General features: G+C 35.3%; 1 protein-coding gene across 1 annotated transcript; it reads right to left on the bottom strand.

Annotated features, from left to right (window-relative positions):
- Positions 1–12,307: 12,307 nt before the first annotated feature.
- On the bottom strand, positions 12,308–22,561 carry LOC139706208 (amine sulfotransferase-like). The gene is made up of 4 exons (XM_071613886.1): positions 22,471–22,561; positions 21,557–21,651; positions 14,456–14,642; positions 12,308–12,470 (listed from the first exon to the last, which is right to left on the bottom strand). The coding sequence occupies exons 1-4, from the start codon at positions 22,487–22,489 to the stop codon at positions 12,349–12,351; spliced, it is 423 nt and encodes a 140-aa protein (XP_071469987.1). The 5' UTR covers positions 22,490–22,561; the 3' UTR covers positions 12,308–12,348.
- Between the last annotated feature and the right edge of the window lie 2,522 nt (positions 22,562–25,083).

The following is a 25,083-nucleotide window of genomic DNA, read 5'->3' as shown; positions in this document are numbered from 1 at the left end:
TGTTCCCAGGATGTAGGCTCCCTATTTTCCTCTCTTATTGTTTCTCTTGCTGAGAAAAAAACTTTTTAGTTTGAGTAAGTCCCATTTGTTGATTCTTGTTATTAACTCTTGTGCTCTGGGTGTCCTATTAAGGAATTTGGAGCCTGAGCCCACAATATGTAGATCGGAGCGAACATTTTCTTCAATCAGATGCAGAGTCTCTGTTTTGATATCAAGCTCCTTAATCCATTTTGAGTTAACTTTTGTGCATGGCGAGAGAAAGGGATTCAGTTTCATTTTGTTGCATATGGATTTCCAGTTTTCCCAGCACCATTTGTTGAAGATGCTATCCTGCCACCATTGCGTGCACCTTTATCAAATATAAGATAGTTGTAATTTTGTGGATTGGTCTCTGTGTCCTCTATTCTGTACCATTGGTCCACCTGCCTGTTTTGGTACCAGTACCATGCTGTTTTTGTTACTATTGCTCTGTAGTATAGTTCAAAATCTGGTATCGCTATACCGCCTGACTCACACTTCCTGCTTAGAATTGCTTTTGCTATTCTGGGTCTTTTATTTTTCCATATGAATTTCATAATTGCTTTATCTATTTCTACAAGAAACGCCCTTGAGATTTTGATTGGCCTTGCATTAAACCTATAGAGAACTTTTGGTAATATCGCCATTTTGATGAAGTTAGTTCTTCCTATCCATGAACAGGGTATATTTTTCCATCTTCTAAGGTCTTCTTCTATTTCTCTCTTTAGGGTTCTGTAGTTTTCATTGTAAAGATCTTTCACCTCTTTTGTTAGGTTGATTCCCAAGTATTTTATTTTTTTTGAGGATATTGTGAATGGGGTGGTTATCCTCATTTCCATTTCAGAAGATTTGTCACTGGTATACAGGAATGCCTTTGATTTATGTGTGTTGATTTTATATCCTGCCACTTTGCTGAATTCATTTATTAACTCTAGTAGTTTCTTTGTAGACCCTTTTGGGTCTGTCAGATATAGTATCATATCAGCCGCAAATAGTGATAATTTAAATTCTTTTTTTCCTATTTTTATGCCTTTAATTTCTTTCTTCTGTCTAATTGCTCTGGCTAGTATTTCAAGAACTAAATTGAATAGAAGTGGTGAGAGAGGACATCCCTGTCTTGTTCCAGATTTTAGAGGGAATGCCTTCAGTTTTTCTCCATTCAGAATGATGCTAGCCTGAGGTTTAGCATATATAGCTTTTACGATGTTGAGGTAAGTTCCTATTATTCCTAGTTTTTCTAGTGTTTTGAACATAAAGGGATGTTGTACTTTGTCGAATGCTTTTTCTGCATCTATCGAGATGATCATGTGTTTTTATCTTTAAGTCTATTGATGTGGTGAATAACATTTATTGATTTCCGTATATTGAACCAGCCTTGCATCCCAGGGATGAATCCTACTTGATCATGGTGCACAATTTTTTTGATATGCTTTTGTTTTCGATTCGCCAGGATTTTATTGAGGATTTTTGCATCTAAGTTCATTAGAGATATTGGTCTGTAGTTTTCTTTCTTTGAAGTGTCTTTTTCTGGTTTCGGGATTAGGGTGATCTTGGCCTCATAGAATGAATTTGGAAGATCTCCTTCTTTTTCTATTTCTTGAAATAACTTGAAATGTATTGGTATTAATTCTTCTTTTAAGGTTTTGTAAAACTCTGCTGTATATCCATCCAGTCCAGGGCTTTTCTTGGTTGGTAGTCTTTTGATGGCTTCTTCTATTTCCTCCTTTGTTATTGGTCTGTTTAAATTGTATGTATCTTCCTGACTCAATCTGGGCAAATCATATGACTTAAGAAATTTATCGATATCTTCACTATCTTCTATTTTATTGTAATATAGGGTTTCAAAATAATTTCTAATTATCTTCTGTATTTCTGTAGTGTCTGTTGTGATATTGCGTTTTTCATCCCGTATGTTAGTAATTTGAGTTCTCTCTCTTCTTCTCTTCATTAGCATGGCTAAGGGTCTGTCGATCTTATTTATTTTTTCGAAGAACCAACAATTTTTTTAATTTATCAATTTTTTTAATGGTTTTTGTTTGTTTGTTCAATTTCGTTGATTTCCACTATGATTTTAATTATTTCTTGCCTTCTACTACATTTGCTGTTGTTTTGCTCTTCCTTCCTTTTCTAGGGTTTCAAGATGAAGTGTGAATTCATTTATTTGTTGGTTTTTTCTTTTATTGAGGAATGAACCCCAGGCAATGAATTTCCCTCTTAAACTCTTAAAACTGCTTTCATTGTGTCCCATAGATTCTGATATGTTGTGTCTGTATTTTCATTTATCTCTAAGAATTTTTTGATTTCCTCCTTTATGTCTTCTGTAACCCATTGATCATTTAGTAACATATTGTTCATTTTCCAGGTGATGCAGGATTTTTCCTTCCTTCTTTTATCATTGATTTCCAGTTTCATTCCACTATGATCAGATAAGATGCATGGTATTATCTCCACACCTTTATATTTACTAAGAGTTGCCCTATGGCATAATATATGGTCTATCTTTGAGAAGGATCCATGTGCTGCTGAGAAGAACGTGTATCCACTTGATGATGGTTGATATATTCTATATATGTCGGTTAAGTCTAGGTTATTGATTGTGTTATTGAGTTCTATAGTTTCTTTATTCAGCTTTTGTCTGATGGATCTGTCCAATGGAGAGAGCGGTGTGTTGAAGTCACCCATAATTATTGTGTTGTGGTCTATTTTGCTCTTGAACTTGAGGAGAGTTTGTTTTATGAACGTTGCAGCACCATTGTTTGGTGCATACATATTGATAATTGTTATGTCTTGTTGGTGGATGGTTCCTTTTAACAGTATATAGTGTCCTTCTTTATCCCTTTTGATTAACTTGGGTTTGAAGTTGATTTTATTCAATATGAGTATGGCCATTCCTGCTTGCTTCCAAGGACCATGCGAGTGGTTTGATTTTTCGCAATTTTTCACTTTCAACCTGTGTATGTCTTTTCCTATCATATGAGTCTCCTGAAGGCAGCATATTGTTGGATTTGTTTTTTTAATCCAGGTTACTAGCCTTTGTCTCTTGATTGGTGAATTTAAGCCATTAAGGTTTAAGGTTACTATTGATATATTGTTTGTACTTCCAGTCATGCTTATGTATTTATTTATTTTAATATGGCTCGTTTTTCCTTTTTGGTTATTTTTTTTCTTCCCTTTACTGAGTTACCTCCCACTGTTAGTTTTGGGTGCTGATTTTCAATTCCTCTTCTTGTAGTGTTTTGCTCAAAATGCCTTGCAGTGCTGGTTTTCTGGCTGCGAATTCTTTTAACTTTTGTTTATCATGAAATATTTTAATTTCATTGTCAAATCTGAAGCTTAATTTTGCTGGATACAGTATTCTTGGTTGGAATCCATTATTTTTCAGCATTTGAAATACATTGTTCCAGGATCTTCTTGCTTTCAATGTCTGTGATGAAAAATCAGCCATTAACCTAATTAGTTTACCCCTGAATGTAATTTGCCTTCTTTCTCTCGTAGCTTTTAACATTCTCTCCTTGTTCTGTCTGTTGGATATCTTCATAATTATGTGTCTTGGAGTTGGTCTATTACGGTTTTGTATGTTTGGGGTCCTGTAGGCTTCCAGGATTTGGCAATCCATTCCATCTTTCATATCTGGGAAGTTTTCTAGGATTATTTCATTCAGTAGATTGTTCATTCCTTTGGTTTGAACCTCTATACCTTCTTCTATCCCGATGACTCTCAAGTTTGGTTTTTTTATGACATCCCATATCTCTTGGATAGATTGCTGGTGATTTCTTAGCATCCTTTCTGTGTTGACTATATTCTTTTCAAGTTGATAAACTTTGTCTTCATTATCTGATGTTCTGACTTCTATTTGATCTAGTCTATTTGTAATATTCTCATTTGAGTTTTTAATTTGGTTTATGGTTTTTTGCATTTCTAGGATTACTGTTTGATTTTTTTTTAAATCTCTATCTCCTGGTAGAGCTCGTTTTTTGCCATTTGAATTTGCCTATTTAATTCATTTCCAAAGTATACTTTCATTGTTTGGACTTGCTGTCTAATGTCTTCTCTAAGATTCTGTTCCATCTGAGTTAGGTATGCCTTGAGTTCTTTCTCTGTCCATTTTTCTGATGCCTCTAGGTTCTCCTGTGAATTTAAGTTGTCCTGCATTGTTTGTAATCCTTTTTTCCCTTGTTTTTTCATGGTGCTCATGTTACTTTCCAACTCTGTTTGACTACTCTGTTTCTGTTTTCTTCTTTAAATTTGTTTTGGTTTTTATAGTTCCAATATCTCTCCTTTGTGTTGGGAGACAATGTTTAGAAATGTTGGATTTAATTGTGATTTAAGGTAAATTCATTAGTTTCATTAAAGGCCTACAGAATTTGATGGCATGTATAGAATTGAGGTTTGAACTTAGGATTTTATGTTGAGGTCGGGCGATTTGATGGTATGGAGGTTAGTATATGTTAGCTTCTTTGGGGTGTTGCTCAAATGCAGGCGGATATTAACAAGAGAAAAGACAGGAGTACTTGGGAGTAGTTAAGGGCTTAGGCGGACTATGGACCGATTTGTAGTATTCATCTATTTGCATTTAGTAAGTTGTACGTAATCTGGGTGGTCATGCTTAAGAGGAAAGATGGGGAAAAGGTAAGGAAGCAATCCAAGAAAGAGAGAGGTAGAGAGGAAAGAAAGAGAAAAGAATAGAAAAGAAAAAGAAATGATAATAAAAAATAATAATAAAATACAAATTACATTTAAAAAATAATAATATAATTATAGAAAAGAAAAAAAAAATTAAAATTAAAAATTTTTAAAAAATTTAAAAAAAAAAGAAAGAAAAATGGGACACTGTTAGGCTTCTATTTTCTTCGCTTCCAGTAGGTGGTGCTGTGTCTTCTGGGCCAAGATTTTGCCCTCCAGCTGTAGGAAACAATCCATGTGAGGCCACAACCTCCTCCCCCCCCTGGTGTCTCTCAAATCCTGTTAGCTTAGGTTTATTACTGGTTTCTAGTCTCTTGACTTCTCCTGTCAGCCAGGCCTTTCCCAGTGTGATACCTCTCAGCAGTTCAAGCTACACTCTGTGCCTGCAGTTTCCTGGACATGGAGCGCAGATTTTGGGAACTGGCACCTTATTGTTTTGATGCCCTCCGCTAGCCCCTCCTCCAAGACCTGGCGCTACAGGTTTTGTTTTCGCCGCTGTTGGGGGCGGGAGTTGGAGGTCAGGTGCCTTTACCTTTCCCCACAGGTCTATTCACGTTCACTCTGTTAATCACACCCCCAGAAAGCCGGGGAGAGATTTTATGTGATTTCCCCACTGTATGGGAGATGGTCTAAATGACACAGACCTGTTCTATCGCTGAATGAGCTGCAATCTGTCGAAAACTGGCGATGGTGACGTCAGCTCTCCAAGATGGTGGCCGCTGGCTTCCTAGGTGGGCTCCCCAGTGTGGAGGATAGAACTGAACCGCTTCCTTCCCCCGTCTCAAACCCAGAACTCAGCCCGGAGCACAGTGAGGGCACAGCTGGCAGGAGCCCACAGAATCTGCAGCACCATTTCTCTGCATTGCTAGCTTGCCATTTCTAGGGACGCCGTTTCCCAGCACGCCACAGTCTCTAGCAGCGGGGCGGGCCACTGAATAAACAGCTTGAATCTCTGGGCGGACAGTTCACTCATGGTTGAGCCCCAGTAACCGATCCTTGGGCGATGGAAATCCTTCCTCTAGGTTTTGGTGCACCCCAATTTTGCTGGAAATTCCTAACAAGATAGCTTTTGGCCGTTCTAACTCGTCATTCACCAGCGCAGTGACGCGGTACACGGGGGTGATGCACTCCATTCGCCGCCATCTTCCACATTCTGATAAACAGTGGAAATTTAAATTTTGCCTTTCCTGTTATCCATTGTATTTCCCTCTCTTGCCATATTGTTCTGGCTAGAATTTCTAATTCTATATAGAATAGGAGTGGTAGGAGTGGATATCCTTAACTTATATTGGATTTTAAAGAAAATGTTTTTGGCTTTTCCCCATTCACTATAAGGCTTTGGGTTTGTCATATATAGTCTATAGGATGTTATGGTAAGTTCCTCCTACCCCTCATTCCTTTAGTGTTTTTATCATGAAAGAGAGTTGAACATTGTTGAAGATTTGTCTACATCTATGGAGATGATTTGTGATTTATATCCTTAATCCTATTTATGAAGTGAATTACATTTAATTGAATTGCAAATGTTAAACCATCCTTGTAACCTTGGGTTGAAATCAACTTGGTGAAGATATCTAATCTTCTCAATATATTGTTGAATATGATTTGCTAATATTTTATTGCAGATTTTTAAATATAATTTAATCAGTGATTTTGGTCTATGAGTTTTCTTTCTTTGGTATGTCCTTACCTGGTTCTGGTATTAGGATGATACTAGCTACATAGAATAAATTTTATTTTTTTATATTTTAAGGAATAACTTGAAGAGTGTTGGCATTCTTTTTTTCTTTTTTCCTACTTTTTCTTGAATCACTTTTGTAATATAATCTTTCCTAGTAATTTAACAATTTTAACTAAATTTAAAACATATTAAAAATAAGTTTTCAATAACATCTTTTGTTCTATTTTCTACTATATCTGTAGTTGAAGTTTCCTTTTTATTCATAGTATTATGTACTTGGGTCTTTTAACCTTTTTATTGTTCAGTTTTGTCAAATATATTTTTAGGAATTTATTTCAACCTTTCAGAAACGGGACTTCTGATTATTTTAAATATCTGTTATCTATGTTATCAATTGTTGCTCTTTATTATTTCATCTAATTTCTCTCGTTTTATTCTGTTATTCCTCTAATTTTTTAAAAATTAGATGTTTAACTCATTTACTATAAGACTTTTTACTTTTTTTATATGAACATTTTTTAAAGCTATAAATATCTAAGTTCAGCATTAGCTGCAGCTGCAAGTTTGACATGTAGTTTATTGACATGTATTCACTACTACATATGAAAAGAAATTATGATTTCTTTTTAAATATGTGAGTAATTTAAAACTTTTTTAAAAAGAACTTTACTAAAGTATCTTTGAAAGCAATATCTCATACTTGGTTTCCTCCACAATTACAGTAAATGTATGGTGCAAGCATCATGTCATCAACATCATGGTGAGGGGACTATGGCGGAGTCATAACATAGTGGAGAAATGGACCTAGGTGTGTATAGAAAGGGCCAAGGCAAGGACTGGCCTCACTTTATGACAACCATCCCTCCTGAGGCAGCATCAATCCATTCATGAATGGTGGACTCCCATGACTTTGTAGTTTGGATCTTGAATGACCACTGGGAGGTTCATGTATTCAACACTTGGTCTCCAGACTGTGGTGCTATTGGGAGGGGGTGAATCTTCCGAAGATGAGGCCTAATGGAAAAAACATGATTTGGGGCATGCACTTGAAGGAGTTATTGAGACCCTGGCCCCTCCCCCCACCCCTGCTCTCTCTCTCTCTCTCTCTCTCTCTCTCTCTCTCTCTCTCTCTCTCTCTTTCTTTGTCACCATGATGTTAACAGGCCTCCTCTAACATGCATTCCTACCATGATGCATTGTTGTGTCACAGACCCAAAGCAACATGGATTAAATCCTCTGAAATTGTGAGCCAAAACAAACTTTCCTCCTTTCAAATTGTTTTTCTTGGGTATGTTGTCATAGCAATAGAAAACTGACTAACACACCTTCTACTAGGCTCTCTCTCTTAAACAAAATGGGACTAAGCCTACTACCATCATACTGAGGATCAAGATGTCAGCATATGAACTTTTGAGGAAAAAAATCCATATCCAAACCACAGCAGAATTCTCCCCTAGAAGCAGCAGAGAGAACATGGCCCCACATGTCTACGCCTGAATTTCTACTTGTAGCCTCTAAATGTATAAAGGATAAATTGTCACTGTTTTTTTCCTTGTCTTTTTTGGAACTGGGGATCAAACCCAGGGTTTTGAGAATATGAGGCAAGTGCTTTGCCACTGAGCTGTATCCCAGCGCAATTTCTACTGTTTTAAGCCACTCGTTTTGTGGTACTAAGCTACAGAAATCTAAGGAAAATAATATTTTTGATAAAATATTTTCAATATTTTCCATGCCTTTTAATCACGTCCTGCTATTTTTCTATCCTTACTTCCATTTTGGCCATTCATATTTGCTCAGAAAAAAAGGTTCATGTCATCAGTATATTATAGCTCAGTAAACAGGTATTGCAAAAGGTAGTCTCATTTAATCATCTCTGTAACTGTGGTCATATAGCATTCTATTTCCTGTTTGTGTTTTTTTCATTTTAATGAGCTTACCAGGTTTTGTTATTCACATTTTCAGAAAAAAAAAAAAAAAAAAAAAAAACAGAAGAATGTGGAACACTTGTATTTATTGTCATTCCAATTGTTAGACCATTTTCAAAATATTACTTTTAGTTCTTATCTTTGTCAACATCATCCTCTTTTCCCATTTTCTAGCTTCTTCAGAAAAATGCTTAGTTCTTTGCTTCCATTCTTACATGTAAAAACTTAAAAGATGCACATTTTAATTGAGACCATTCACCAGCAGGTCTCTCTCAAGTTAGGACCAGAAAAATCGATATAAGATGTTGTTATTTCTCTATACTCAGAATAACCATGTTTTTTTTTTTCAGGCAAATATGCATTAATGGGTAGGACCCCAGTGGGAACCCAGGATGCTATAGGATCCAAGAAAGATTCCCACAGTCCCTTCCTCACTCAGTTCTCTCAGCAGCTCCACTCTCCACTACTTCACATTTGATCCCTTACCTGTTGGTTACCTGGAGATAACTAGATTCTCAGAAGTCTTCACTCCTTTTTTGCTCTACTGAGCTTTGAAAATTACCTTTTCTGAGTGCATATTCTACCCGTCCCTGTCTCCTAAAGACCTAACTTTTGTGCCCTTTGAAGTCCCTGTTAATTATCAATCAAATACTCTGAAATCTCTGTTTGCTTTTGAAACATACCCTTTACCTTTTTGTTCTGAGTCGACAGTCCACCTTTTCCCAGCTTCTGAAACCCTATCTCTTATCCCTTTGAAATCCATAGTCAATTATCAACCAAATATTCTATAATATCTATGTCTTCTGGGAACCTGTCCTTCACCTATTTGCTCTAACTTGGCCAAATTTCTACGCCTCCTCTGCTTCTGAAGCCCTATATCTTATGCCTTTTGAAATCATGGGCAACTATCAACCAAATACTCTTTAACATCAGCAATCTTCTAGGAACCTGTCCTTCAACTTTTTATTATAGGAAACATTTATCTTCCTTATGAAAATAATGCTCTCCTTGTAGTATTTTTTTTCCAATTGTGGCCATTTTCTGTCTCATGAGTGGTGTTTGACAGTCCTTCTTTTTTATTGCTAACTTCATATAATTAGCCCATTGTCCTTCATGAAAGACTCAACCCAGTGTTGAATGTTACATTATGTCCACATATCACCCATTATCCATTCTTACTATAGAGATCAACCAACTTGATTCAGTTCTCTCATTCATTGACGATTCCACCTCCTTGATAGCTGAATTGTTATTCCTATTATTTACAACTAGAAACTGATCAAAGCAACTATCAGATGATGTTGAAAGATGGAGGAAAAAAAGATGATTTCCCAGAGATTAAGGACTTCAGTAGCTACCCAGTGTTAAGTTCTGTCTGTTCCCCCTTCTATATATCCAAGCCTGGATACAAGGACAATATATACCCAGAAATTTCAATGGGCACATACTTTAAAAATTTCTGAGCCTGGCGCAGTGGCACACGTCTGTCATCCCAGCAGCTCAGGAGGATGAGACAGGAGGATCGTGAATTCAAAGCCAGCCTCAGCAACAGCAAGGTACTAAGCAACTCAGTAAGACCCTGTCTCTTAATAAAATACAAAATGGAGCTGGAGATGTAGCTCAGTGATTGAGTGCCCTTGAGTTCAATCCCTAGTACAAAAAAAAAAAATTTTTTTGTGAGACAGGTCTGCTCTCTCAACAAGTGGATGGCAGTAAAGAGATCTTGCAGAACAGAATCCTTTATCACCCTTTCCCAATCTCTTCCAGGCAAATACTAAGGAAAAGCCACTTACCTCCTCCACAGTGGGTTCTGCAGAGACAGTGGGTTTCAGCCTACTTAACTGGAACTTCCCCATGAGCATAAGCAGAGGTGAAATCTATTCCCAGCCATATATATATATATATATATATATATATATATATATATATATATATATATATATATATATATATATATATTAGTTATACGCGGACACAACATCTTTGTTTGTATGTGGTGCTGAAGATCGAACCCAGGCTGCACACATGGCAGGTGAGCGCGCTACTGCTTGAGCCAATACCCATCCCAATATTCTTTAATCCTTGCAATGACATCCATCAAATTTAGTCTATAGGGGACATACCTGATCCTTCCCTTCTCAAGATTCTCAAGGTTAGGAGACTTCTACCCATTTTTGAGAGGAAACATTAAAATTAACATTTAAAATATAATCAGTCCTTATTTTCAGTGGTTCTCTAAGAGCCCAATGCTTTGTTCTCTTTCTTTTTTCCTCTGGAACTTTTTGCATCTGAGCACATCATTGAGTATTCCCTAATTTTTAAACTTTTGCTAACTATGAATTAATGTTTTGTCCATTTAATTACTGCAAGATTTTTTCTGCTCTTTGGAAATGTTTTCTTATTTATTTTATAAATCAAATAAATGTATGGTAAAAATCAGAAAAATATACAAATCCTATGTACACTGTCACACAAATATTCCCAAAAGGAACAGTACTAAGATCAAGGGAAAAGAAAAAATGCTAACATCCCAGAAGTGCTCTCATTTACCTGTTAAGTTACTGCATTATTCCTTGAAGGTGAACACCCACCTTCTAAAACCATCATTAGTTGCACCTTTTTTCGAATCATATAAGAAAACATGCAATAAGTGTCTGGCATGTTTCCACTGAATATTATATTTCTAAACTTGTGTATGTTTTTCAGAGAATTGTAATTCATGCTTCTTTATAGATAATTTGTTTCATAATGTGAAATATCACAATTTACTTATTTATTTGGATGTACATGGATATTGGTTTGTGCTATGGTTTGGGTAAGTGTCCTCCAAAAGACCCCTGTGTTGAAAGCTCCATCCCTACTCCTTAGTGCTCTTGGGAAGCAGACCACCTGTCGGGTCTAGATGGAGAAAGTTAAGTCATCAGGGCCATTCCATTGGGGAATATTAGGACCCTAGACTTTTCTTCTTTCTCTCTTTTTCCTTCCCAGATGCCTTGAAGGGAGGAGCTTTACTCCACTACACACTGCCCATCATGAAATAATGTTTCACTACAGCCCATAATCCACTGAGTCAAGTGACTGTGTCTGAAAACTCTGAAACAATGATCCAAAATGGACTTTTCCTTTCTTATGAATTTATTATCTCAGGTATTTTGTTATAATAATGGAAAGCCAAGTAACACAGGTTGTTTCCATTTGATGACTTTGTATGGTGCTACCCTTAAAGGCTTATAAATCTACTAAACTTTTATTAAATATTCAACTGTTCAATTTCTGTGATGTAATTTTATTGAGTGATACATTATGGATAGAACTTTGTTGTAGTGGTGGTAGTGTTACTGTACTGGGGAATAACCACAGGGGAGTTCTACTACTGAACTATATCCCCAAGCCTCCTTTCCTTTTCTAAAACTTTTGACACAGGGTCTCTGTATGTAGCTGAGGCTGGCTAGAACTTGCTATCCTCTTACCTCAGCTTCCTAGGTCGTGAGATTACAAGTGCATGCCATCCTGACCAGCCTGAAAAAACTATTTTTTCATCTAGTGCAAACTGTGATCTGTTAAATTATTAAAAAGAAGTACCTATTTATATAGGACTTCTCCATTTATTCTATATCACATTTGAATATCCACATTGATTTCGAAACCAAAGAATTAAAATTTAAGTACAAGAATAAAATGATTTTTAATGTTTAATTGATCCTGAATTTAATTGTGGGTATTGGAAAATACACAATACAGAATAATTTCTGAAGATATTTGCAAGTTATGTTTTATGCTTCCTGTTTTGCCATATTCATGCAGGGTACCAAAGCTGCAAAAGCATTTTAATTTCTGATTTGTAATTTTAATTATTAAAGTAAAACTAATTTTTTTAAATTTTAAAGAATTCATGGCATCTGATCTAAGCATAGTTTATTTATTTTGTTAATGAAGTTTTATAATTAGTAGTAGGCATTATGTATGTTATTATTATTATGTATGTTAAGCTATAGCATTTGATTAGAGTTTACATGATTCTTTTATAGTTTGATTAGAATTCTACTCCTCATTTATATCCCAGACGAACTTGAGGGGAAAGTCTTTCATTTCCCTTTGGAATATCTGGTCAAATCTTTCATTCTGCTCCACAGTAAAATGATGTTTCCAATCTCCAATGGTACCTAATGGGATATGAACATGAATGTCACTTTGGTGAATAAAGAACACTTCATGTTAAAGACTGCCTCAACCATTTGAACCCATGTGTCCCATTGTCCCAGATGTGGAACCCCTGTCAAATTTAAATGGAGCAACCAATATACCTATTTTTTAACTTTCTAATAATATGTGAATATTATTGTGTTCACAGAATTTAAAAATTGGAAATTAATGGGTTAATCTCTTTTCAACCAAGCTAAATATTTGTTCAGATCCACAGGATTGGAGACCTCATCTTTTCTTACACAGGAATGATTGAATAAAGAATCTAGGAACAAAATAATGCAGTAAAGAGATTTAAAATTTACTTCTCCATATGTTAGCCTTTCCCACTCTGTGATCCTTAGGAATAAAAAAACTATAAAGATATGAATACATTAGAATTTAAAAAGTATTTTAATATATATACTCCTGTATATATACTAAGTGAACCTCATACTAAGTGCACCACATTTATCAACTGTAATATAATTCTTACTAAAACCCTCCAAGATAAGTATTTCTTTCTTTTTCAATTTGAAAAAAAAAAAAAAAAAACTCAAGTATTTTCAACCTATAAAATCAAAGTCATATAGAGCACCAGAGCTTCTCTTTCTGCATCTTTTTTTTTTATACAAGATTAAACCATCATTATGCCATTCTTTTTCGTGGGGGTGAGTACCGGAGATTGAACTCAGGGGTACTCGACCACTAAACCACTCCCCACCTCTATTTTGTTTTTTATTTAGAGCCAGGATCTCACTGAGTTGCTTAGCACCTTGTTTTTGCTGAGGCTGGCTTTGAACTTGCATTCCTCTGCCTCAGCCTCCTGAACCGCAGGGATTACATTATGCCATTCTTCTTAAGTGAAAAATAACTTGGCATTTCCAGCTATCAGGTTCACATGTATAGACATTATTATTGGCCTTTGGAAAAGATAACAAGCTCTTAGGGATATGAGAATTGCTTTTTATCTACTGTAGCTGAGGAATTAAAAGGGAGAATTTATAATAAATGTCATCAAAAAAAGGAATTTAAAAATATATCAATATCTAGGGCAATTTCCATAGGATGTTTATACAATTGTTCATAAATTAATATCCATCATCCTATTGGTAAATTATGAGCCAATTATGACATAAAATGTGAATAAAGTAGAAGTGAAATGTTTAGAATGTTTATACACTAAATGATTAAATTAAAAATTAACAATTTGAAGCCAGGTGTGGTGTTGTATGCTTGTAATCCCAGCAGCTCAGGAGGCTGAGCAGGAGGATGTTGAGTTCAAAGCCAGCCTCAGCAAGGGTGAGGCTCTAAGCATCTCAGTGTGAGACCCTGTCTCTAAATAAAATACCAAATAGCAGCTGGGGATGTGGTTTAGTGCTTGAGTGCCCCCGAGTTCAATCCCTGGTACTACTATACTACTACTACTACTAATAATAATACTTTGAATTTAAAGGGTATCAGTTACAAGGGAAATAATATTCATTCTTGACAACTACTTCAAGCATGTAATAAGATCACAGTAAAAACGATTTCAAGGATTTTTTGAAGTAACTGAATTCATAGCAGATAGCACTAATAAGATATCACTCTTTGTGATGACACATGGTAACACAGTAATCCAAACCTCCTCCCAGCACAGCAAAACACACATTAAGTTTACTCCTTAGATTATTCTAGAAGAACAAAGGGAAAATAAGGATTATTGTTCTTCTCATTTAATATACCTGACGAGGCTCATGTGACTTAGAAATAAGGCAATATTAATTAAGCAGTTTGTATACTAAAACACTTAGGTTTCCTGAAAACCTCTTCAGACCTACTCTCAATTAGATGCTTAATTTCTCTAGGTTCCAAATGTCACTGTTACTTGGAGAGACATAATGGAAGCACTTATTATTTCTCCTAGGTATCAAGGACTTGAATGACAGCTTACATCTTGCTACTAAGAACTACTGAATAGTACCTTTCCGCAGAAAATTTCCTTCGTTGTTTCTCACTCCCATTTCCTGTTTTACAATATCATCATAATTTGCTTGTGGATTAGTCTTCATGTTCTGAAATGAAGCCTGTTTCACAACAGTATCCACGACTTCTTCACTAAGTTCTTTCTCAAGAAATCTACAGATTTTCAACACTGCACTTCTGAGGTCCTGAAAGAGTCATGAGTATGCATGAGTTACAGCCAAACACACAACATTTTCATATTCTAGTGAAATTGATTGCTGGAATGCAAAGAAGTGTCATCATATGAACCATGCAGTTTGTTATGAAAAGAGAATGGGGAAACAAACTGACATGATTATCTCAATTGATGCACAAAAAACATTTAACAAAACCCAACATCTTTTTATGATGAAACTCTCAATAAATCTGCAATGGAAGGAATCTACGTCAACATGAAAAAGTCTTATATGGAACAGCTAACAGCAAACTCAACTAAGAGAGAAAGATTTTCATCTGAGATGTGGAGTAAGTTCAACTCCATTTTTCCACTTTAATTTATCATGATACTAGAAATACTAGCTGCAGCACCTAAGCAATAAAAACAAAAAAGGTACTGAAATAGAAAATAAAGCAAATGAAGTGGTCCCTGTTAGCGCATAAGATTATCTTTTACATTAAAAACCCCAAGTACACTCACACACACACACACACACACACACACACCAAAACAAACAAAAAATAAAACAAAAAAGACATTAGAACAAAGAAATTTAAGTTGTAGAATAAGAAACCAAATATCTTAAAAGTTCTACTACCCAGAATACATAAAGAATTCTTACAAATCAACGAGAATAAAAAAATCAGTCCAATTAAAAATTGGCAAAGGATTTCTTCAAAGTAGATATACACATGTCCAATAAGTACATGAAAAGATGCTCAGTATCACTAATCATTAGGGAAATGCAAATCAACCACAGTAAGGTACCACTTCACACCCATTAGGAAGGCTATTATTATTTTAAAATTTTAAATATTTTATTTATTTTTATTTCAATATTTTTATTATTAAAAATAAACCACATCAGACAACAATAAGACCAATGAATCAGAAAAATTAAGATTTATGCATGTTGGTAGAAATGTAAAAATGCTGCAAATGCAATGGAAATAGTATGAACCTAAAAACAGCATTACAATATGACCCAACAAATCCACTTCTGTGTATGTACCCCCAAAATTGAAAGTTAAAGTCTCAGAGAGAGATTTGTACACCATGTTCATACATCATTATTCACAATACAGAATATAAAAGTGATGTGTATGTATGTATATGTATTAGATACACAAATACAATGTAGTACATATGTACATTGGAATATTATTCAGCCTTAGAAGGAAGGAATTATGCTACAAATGCATGAACCCTGAAGACATTATGGTAAGTTAAGTTAAATGAGCCAGTCAAAAAGGACAAATACTGTATGATTCCTCTGATATGATAGTCTAAGACTAATCAACTTCTTAAACACAGAAAGTAGAATGTTTTTATACAAGGCCTACAAGGGGTTGAGAGTGGAGAATGAGGGATTATAGCCTTGTGAATATAGAGTTTCAGTTTTGCAATATGAATTCATTTTAGAGTAGGAGAGTGGTGATGTTGGCACAAGAATATGAACATACTTCATGACACACAACTGTTCCCTTAAAAAATGGTTAAAGCAGGCTGGGAACGGTGGCTCATGCCTGTAATCCCAGGGACTCAGGAGGCAGAGGCAGAAGGATGGTGAGTTCAAAGCCAGCCTCAGCAATTTAGCAAGGGCTAAGCAACTCTGTGAGACCCTGTCTCTAAAAAAATACAAAATAGGGCTGGGGATGTGACTCAGTGGTTGCGTGTCCCTGAGTTCAATCCCTGGTATCCGCTTCAAAGTCGTTAAAGTGGCATATTTTATGTCATGGATATTTTATCACAAGTAAAAAATACACTTTATGTCATCGATATTTTATCACAAGTAAAAACTTCAGTGGGAGGATAAAACCTAAACAGAATTACTATAGGCAATAGTACTTTAACTGGAAAAACTGTATCTCAAAGAGGTTATAACAATTTTCATGAGAAAGGAACTTTTCTTTCAATTCAAGAAGCAAAGATTTCTTTTCTGGATAAAATTTAAAAAATGAGCCCCCAACTAAAGAAACCTGAAACCCCTAACCCTATGAAATGTGAACTTCAAAGTGCTTGATACACTATGTGCTCACAAGAAATGGAGATGGGTTGGCAGGTTGGGGACAGAGGATACAGGGCCTTGCTAACTTCCTGAGTATGTTAGCTGTATTCTTGTAGGGGAAAAAATGTAGTGTGAGAGGATGAATAAAAATAACAGGTCCACAGAAAATGCTCAGGGGTTACTCCAGTTGAACTGGGCTAATTGGGCTGTGCAAAATAACCACACAAGGGACACAAATACCTTTTTCTTTGGGGTCGCTGTGATGGCTCCTCTGACCTTAAGGGTCCGCAGGAAGAGAGAGAGTGCACATGCCCTGACCCCTTTTATTGAGGAGAAGCTATTCAAATGAGGCAACGGGTCAGGTTTCAGGGGGCTGAGTCTATGTTCATGATGTCCACTGTCAGCAGGTTTACTGACACCTGGGTAGGCCACACCCAAGGGCAGAGTAAGAGAAGGGGACACACACAAGGCACTTCCATGGAAGATTCTATCCTAAACAGGGCAAGGGGTTATATTACAAAAGAACAGGTGAGCATAGCTTCACCCATGGGGCTGTAGCAAGACACACCCATGCACGAAACACCAACCCTTGAACCCAAGAAGGGTGGGGAAAGCTCTGCCACATTTCTGTGATTGAGTGCCTGAGCACCCAGCAGAGGAGTGTGACTCAGTCATGTGCAAGGTTGGTCTCCCACACCACAGTTATTAACTTATTTCTACACCAAACTTGGGTGCAGAAAAAAATAATAAAATTAGGATATAAATGAATACAAAGGGATAAGAAAATGTGAACAAGCTCTAGCATAAAAAAGACAATAAAATAGAACTATCGATGTCACAAATGTAGAAATTATCCGAAAGAATTTCAAAACAGCTATACTTGTCACATACAAGGAAATAAGAGATAAAATTAAAGTCTTTCCCTCAAAGCCAACTATTATTAACCAAAGAATCAGATAAACCCCCAGCTTGTTAATCGAAATGTAGACTTTAGTGAATAATTTTAATGGAAGATGAAACACAGATTGTTTTAGTCAGGTTTTTCGTTGCTGTGACCAAAAAAACCTGACAACAATAAACGTAGAGGAGGCAAAGTTTTTTTGGTGGCTCGCGGTTTCAGAGGTCTCAGTCCATAGACAGCCGGCTCCATTCCACAGGGCCTGAAGTGAGTCAGAATATCACGGTGGAAGAATGTGGTGGAGAAAAGCAACTCAAGACATCACACCAGGAAGCAGAGAGAGCTCCAATCAGCTCATGACATTATACCACAAAGGGATATCCCTGATGACCTACCTCCTCCAGCTCTACCCTACCTACCTGCCTAAAATTACCACTTAGGATATTAATGCCCTGATTAGATCAGGCCTTTTATCATCCTATCATATATCATCCCTAAACTTTTCTTTCATAGTCTCACATATGATCTTTTGGGGGACAAGTCATAATTAAACCATAACATGGATTCAGAGATTATTTTCTAGGTCTTGCTACAGTCTTGTACTTTGGCCAGTTCTTCAGAACACCAGCCATTCCCTAATTCTACTACCAATTACTATCCAAAATTCTGAGCCATATTCCACAAAATGGTTTTTCATGTAACACAACGGGCAGCTCTCTTCTTTACCACTGTATTTGTGGGGTCTCCAAAGACAACTGCCCCACACCCTTCAGGTATATATGCATCTCTTTCCTAGAGGCATCAGCCAGTTCCAATATGTTGAAGGAAAAGATAACAGGATGGGAATGATTAAATCTCTCATATTAGACTCCCCCCAAAGGGGAGTATCATTTCTCTTAAGATAAAGTATTTCCAGAATTTTTACATTTTAAAATAAAATACATATATGAAAATGACACGCATTCCAGAATCCCCCAATAAACACCCTTTCCTCATTTTAAACCTTGTCCTTCCCCTAATGGTAACCTCCATCCTCATTATATGATAATGAATTATTGGTCTTCTAACTTGACTTTTTCCACCTAAATATGAATCTTTAAACATTATAGTTATAATTGCTTCTAGTTCAATTATATACCACTCGACTCTACTTGTGACAGGAAAGTAGAAAATAATCCTGCATAGTCATTAAGGTTCTAGGGCTACTACTACTAATTAAGTGAGAAATGTGAAAAATCCTCTGAGAGAAACTGCCCTGAGTTTATACATTTTGCTGGGTTTATCACTGGAGAAGCAGGCATGGGCAGTGTTTCGTAAAACTGCCAAGACATTTCCAAGGGAAGCAACAGACAAAGGAAGACTCCAAAACGTATTCCAACTTTGATGAATACCTAATGGTTTTTTAAAAAAAATATTGTTTGAATGTTGATGGACCTTTATTTTATTCATTTATTTAAATACGTTGCTGAAAATAGAACCCAGTTCCTGACACATGCTAGGCAAGCACTCTACCAACTGAGCCACCACCCCAGCCCTGAATATCTAATTTTTGACAACATTGTGAGGTTTCTCTAGAAAGAGCTGTAAAGCGGAAAACTTGAGTTGACCAATGTCTATATTCCTTCTCTCCTTTACTTCCTTACTCCATCCTACCCCAATCAATTTTATCCACATTCATTCTTCTCATACATTCTTTTGTTCTTTTTGGTATTGGGAATTGAATCCAGGGCCCCTTAACCACTGAACCACATCCCTATCCCTTTTTATATTCTATTTTGAGATAGGGTCTCATTGAGTTGCTTAGAGCCTCACTAAATTGCTGAAGCTACTTTTGAACTCTCAACCCTCCTGCTTCAGCCTCCCAGGCTACTGCCATTATATTCTTTATAGTGATGATGTTCAAATTAATGGCATTAATATCTAAAGGCAGAAATCTTTTTGAGTTTGATTTGTATTTTTCATTTGTTTCTCACTCTATTCATTTGATTTCTTCTAAATCACTTTAATCTTCACAGGTCAAAAACAATGTCATATTCAAGCTCCTCTGATCCCCCTCTAACCCAACCCTGCCTCAGAGTGCCCTAAACACCTTCACGAATGAGACCACTATCTGCACACCTGCACCAACTGGAAATAAAGGAAGCATCCTTGATACCTCTCTCTTTATCATTTGTACTTTGTACAATCCCTTTTCTTTTTACATCTTAACTGTGCCTCAAAACTCTGTATTCTCTTCATTCATAATGACATTACTCCAATCCAAGGAAGCACTGATGTTCAGTGGATTAACACACTGGTCTGTGTCTGGACTGGATTAGTTATACTCACTATTTTTTCTTTTTAATTCATGAATGGGAATAACATTCAAAAATATAAATCATATTCTATGGCTACCCCTCTTAATAATTCTTTTAGAGGCTCTTGACTACTTTTAACTTTAAAGAAATCACTCTCATTAACATAGTCCACAGATCTTATAAAATCTGGCTCCTACAAAACCCCTCTATATTAATATTTCATCTCTTCCACATTGTTCAAGTTCTTCCCTTAGGTCTTCAAAGGTCTCATGCATTTTCCTTTTTTCTTATAAGTCTCTCCCATTTCTTTTCTTTCTGTTCGCTCTTATTTATTTATTTCAGGAAAAAAAAAGACCTTCACTTTCAACTATACTAGATACTCTCAGTACATATGCACATTGACATTATAGTTAGACTTTTCCTTAATAATTTCACTTATTACTTTTGAACTACATATACTAGCTTGGTGAGTACCTGTTTTCCCTGATAGATTATGAGTTCTGTTTATAAAAAATTCAGTCATCTATTACTCATGATTCAGTGCCAGTCACAGAGCAATCATTCAGTGATTGTTGAAGTAACTGAATATATGATGTATTAATGAATCCACATACCAACCAGAGTCCACAGAACAATAAATTTCAACTATCTTGTGTTTGAATTACACAAAGTTTTCAGGCAGTTTTGAAACTTTCACCAGCATATAAGCATCCTATGACTTCACATGAAGATTCTCTTTAAAAAACAGGAAGAACATGCCTCACAGGCCTCACCCTCATCTATAGCAACAATTATCCTGTCTTTGAAGTGGCTTCTTCCCCCATTGTCATGGTGTTCCTTGATGAACTTTCTTAAGTACAAGTACCATGGAAAAAAGTTTGTTGTATGGTGTATCCTCAAAAAAAAAAAAAAAAAAAAAAAAAAAAAAACCCACTAAACTAAAAACAGAACTACTGTATAATCCAACTGTTACATTCCTGGGTATATATCAAAAAGAAATAGAGTCACCATAGAAGAGACAACTCACATGTTCATGTTTATTGTATCACTATTCACAATAGATAAGGATTCAGCCTAGGTGTCTATCAAAGATGAACACATAAAGAAAACATGGTGCACACACACACACACACACACTGGACTATTATTCAGATATAAAAAATGAAATCTTCCAGCAAAATTCATGAACTGAAGGAGATCATGTTAAATAAAATAAGCCAGACATACAAAGACAAGTAGTGCAAGAGGCACACGTGAGAACAACAACAAATATGGACTGAAACTAGAATCATGAATACTAGTGCCTGTGAAGGGTCCAGGGGGAAGGGTAAGTAAGAGTGGAAGAAGGGAGATTGTATATGATCAGTGCATGTTGCATGGTCATATAGAAATCAGATAACAAAACCCATTAATACGTAATTAATATTAATAAAAATGATTTACAAGATTGGTATCCTAGATATTTGAGGTTGCCTTTATTTCTACAGTTTTTAAATGATAACCATGGTGACTGTGTGTAGTGAGAAGACACCCTTGAGGAAAACCAGTAATAATTAATGGATAAGCAGGAAATTAGACCCCCCACTTACCCCCCAAAAGCCTACGAAATATGTATGAAAATGACTAGGAGAATGAGTTTTACTGAAACCAGGAGAAAAAAGGTTTAAAAATAGAATTTTAAAAAATACTTCTTATTTTACCTTTTTCATATCTTCATAGCTCATGAACAGAATATTGAAGTCATGTCTGTGTTCATACCAGCCTTTTATGTGATCAAACCAACGACTTCCCACCACTGTGCAAAAAATAATTAGTAAGAAGGTAAAGATGTTGCACTTATTGAATAGCAAAGTATTCTGTCTTTTCCTCCTTATGGTCACAAAAACAAAAATAAAGGCCCCAACCACTGAACATCTATATTACTGTTTTGAAATGATTACTGCTTAGGGGAACAATCATGGTTTTCATAGAGAAGTGATCATGAAAAGTGACTTTATGGATGTAGGAAGGCAGCAATGAAGAAATGAGAAAGCCCCTGGGTCTAAGTTTAAATCAGATTTCTTTAAAGCAATTTCCTCCACTTTCCTATATCCACCAGAAAACACACATGTCCATTTTTCTTCTCATTCTCTAAGATTTCTGGATAGCAAAGCTACCTGTTTACAATGAGACAAAACCTGAATGTAATCTTTAAATGAGTGAGATCCTGATACTTCTCACTACAAGTCCCTTGCAACCTTCAATCCTCATCAGTAGTGGAGTGATAAACTCCACCATGGCCCTAGAAGGCTTACCACAGGTCCAGGAGAGAGTACACAAACACCCTGATCATTAGTGATTCTGGAATGTATTGTTTTAATTATATTTGTAGCTAGTTTAAATTGATAGAATACGTGTAAGCCTCTTATGGACTGGTCAAAATATTTTCCAAACAACATGCCTTTGAAAACTTGACAAAACCCACATGGTCCTGGCAAGGAATGGAAACGCCACTGGGTGGCAGACTAAGTTGATATGTCATAGTAACTACTCAAGAGCATGCATTGTACAATTGCCCTTTTCCATCTCTCTACATATCTTTCCTAAGTTTCTTGATAAATAAACTCATAGTTACCTTGTCCATCTAGAAACATTTTTATATAATTCTCAAAAGTTTCAGAATTCTTTAATATAGCCACCCAATTTGAATAATGAAAAAAGGAAACCAAAACATCTTTAGGATTTCTGTAGATATAAAGAATCTGCAGGAAGAATTAGAAATAATATTAACAATTCCAGCATATTATTTCAAGTTTTTAACAGTTGCATCATATTCATTAGCTGAATGAATCATAATCATCTTAATCCATTCTTCTAGTCATGGAAAATTAGGTGTTCCCCCAATTTTTCTCTATTACAAAAAGTGTTGAAATAAATTCTTTTACTTATAGGACAGAAACTGTATAAAAAAATTAATATGAAAATACCACTAATGAAAAGTTGAACCAAAAAAAGGCCTTTCACAGAATACACAATAATTATTGTCAATAACCTATCAAAACAGGCTTAATCTCATTAGTGAGTATGGACATGTAGGTTAAGATCACTTTAACATACCTCTTCATAAATAACACATTGAAAAAATTTAAAAGTCTGATATGTATCATTACTAGGAGGAAGTCAAAACATGTCCATTAGCAATTTAGCAGGAACTGATACACCTGCTTTCTTAAGAAAATATAGTCCCCATCCCATAGAACTGAAAATCCTTGTACTTTTGGCTTTGCAGTTCCCTTCTTGGATGTATATTATAGGAAAATTCCTGCATATGTGCCCAAAGGCCATTCTCAAGAACATTCATAGCAGCAAGTAGTGATATGCAAATGCTGGAATATTCTAATTTTTCTATGAAGAGAAAGTACAGATCTGATAGAACTACTTTCAGAAGTTATATTATGCAGCAGTGAAAATGGCATTTCAAATCAAGAACAAACAAGAGCATGTGGCAAAATCCCAGAGATTTAGAGAATAAGGAACAAAATGAAATTAAGTAAAATTGTAGGCCAAATGATTTAACATGATGGCCCATAATTTGTTTTCAAAGACCAACAGAAAAGGAACCTTTGTCCACTGATGATCATAATAGAAAAACTTCAATGGAAAAGTTCCAGTAAATCTGTAAGTATTTTGATTTAGCCACAATCATAGTAGAACACTTACAGAGAACTGTCTTTAACATAACAATAAAAGCAAAAATAAATTTATAAAATTGATTATTAAAATTTTATTTTATTTAGTTTTTAAAATTTGTATAAGTACCCAACACAGAAAGTTTATCTCCTTTTCTCATGTATGAAACATATTACATGTTTGAAAACTGATCATGCAATTGACAATTAACTTTTAAATAAAATCCAAAAATTAGAATATGTAAACATCATTGCCCATGATAGAAAACTATACAAACACTTTTAAACTAAAAAAGTCTCAAGAGAGCTGAAACCAATTATAAAAGTAAAACTGAAATAACAGAGTTTTAAACATTAACAAAATCATATCCATAGTTATACTAAAAGTGATATTCATTTTAAAATGTTAATATTGACAAATATAAACACTGGAAATAGGTAAACTGAACATTTAATTAAAGAAGATAGAAAGACATATACTAAAATGAGATAATAATTAAAATGAAAGTATACATCCAGAAAAAAAGCTAGTTCCTCAGAGGGTGAAAACCTAGTAAAATAGAAAACTCGTTATATCCTGAAAACTCTAAAAATAAGAGAATATAAAATTTTTATCTTTGCAGCATGAATGCAAATATATAACCACAAAATTGGAGTAAATTGACGAGATTATTAAAAAGTTATACTTTTTTCAATGTTAAATATCTACAAGTGGGTAAAAAGAATAATAAAAGGTACATATTGATGGTATTAAAGTAGACCTGATAAAATAGAGACATAGAATGAAGCTCCAAGAATGTTGGTATATTGCAATGTTTGTTTTCCCAGAAAAAAATCTCTCTTAAATTAAAATCCACATTTGATAAGCGTTGTGGAACTACGCTATATTGTAAAAAGTAGATAGAAAACTTTGCCTTATCAGTTAAAATGTACAAAACAGGGAGGAACTGCTACATAATCAGCAGAAGTACCTATTTTTGGAATAAAGATTGCACACTGAAGAGAGAGACAATGAAAATTTAGCATATCAATATATAGACTTCAAAATAGTGGAGATACTCAAGTCAAAGATTTAAGAAAATATTCTGTGTCAATTAGTATCTCTTGGGACAAGTATAATGCAATATTCATATCTCATATAATAAGTAGTATAAGATTTAATTTATAATCCTAAGAAGGTTTTAATATAGCCAGGCTTGGTGACTCAAGTCTGTAGTCCCAGCTACTTGGGAGGCTGAGACAGGAGGATCACAAGTTCAGAGCCAGCCTCAAAAAGAGAGGTGCTGAAAATATATAACCACAGAAATGAAATGAAAGAATGAAACCCTGTCTCTCAATAAAATACAAAATAGGGCCGGGGATGTGGCTCAGTGGTTGAGTGATCCTGAGTTCAAGCCCATGTACCTCCCCCAAAAAGGTTAAAAATAATGTTAGCTAGGAGGGTATTTACATAATCTTTGTTGTTGGTGTTGTGTTTTCTTAGTAAATCACCAGAACCAGAAGTCAGGAAAGAAGTATTAACAGTTGGGTTACATAAGGTTAAAAGTTTTAAGCCGTTT

Source organism: Marmota flaviventris, chromosome 6 (genome assembly GCF_047511675.1).
Source record: "Marmota flaviventris isolate mMarFla1 chromosome 6, mMarFla1.hap1, whole genome shotgun sequence".
Classification (NCBI taxonomy): domain Eukaryota; kingdom Metazoa; phylum Chordata; class Mammalia; order Rodentia; family Sciuridae; genus Marmota; species Marmota flaviventris.
The sequence above is the reverse complement of the archived record's forward strand: the minus strand, read 5'-3'. Positions and strand labels throughout refer to the sequence as shown.

What these genes read in the sequence shown, in the direction of transcription:
- LOC139706208 (XM_071613886.1), bottom strand. An exon ending in GCTATGAAGATATGAAAAAG is followed by an intron (nt 14,643 to 21,556) that starts GTAAAATAAGAA and finishes TGACTCTTTCAG; the next exon opens with GACCTCAGAAGTGCAGTGTT. An exon ending in AGGAAATTTTCTGCGGAAAG is followed by an intron (nt 12,471 to 14,455) that starts GTACTATTCAGT and finishes ATATCCCATTAG; the next exon opens with GTACCATTGGAGATTGGAAA.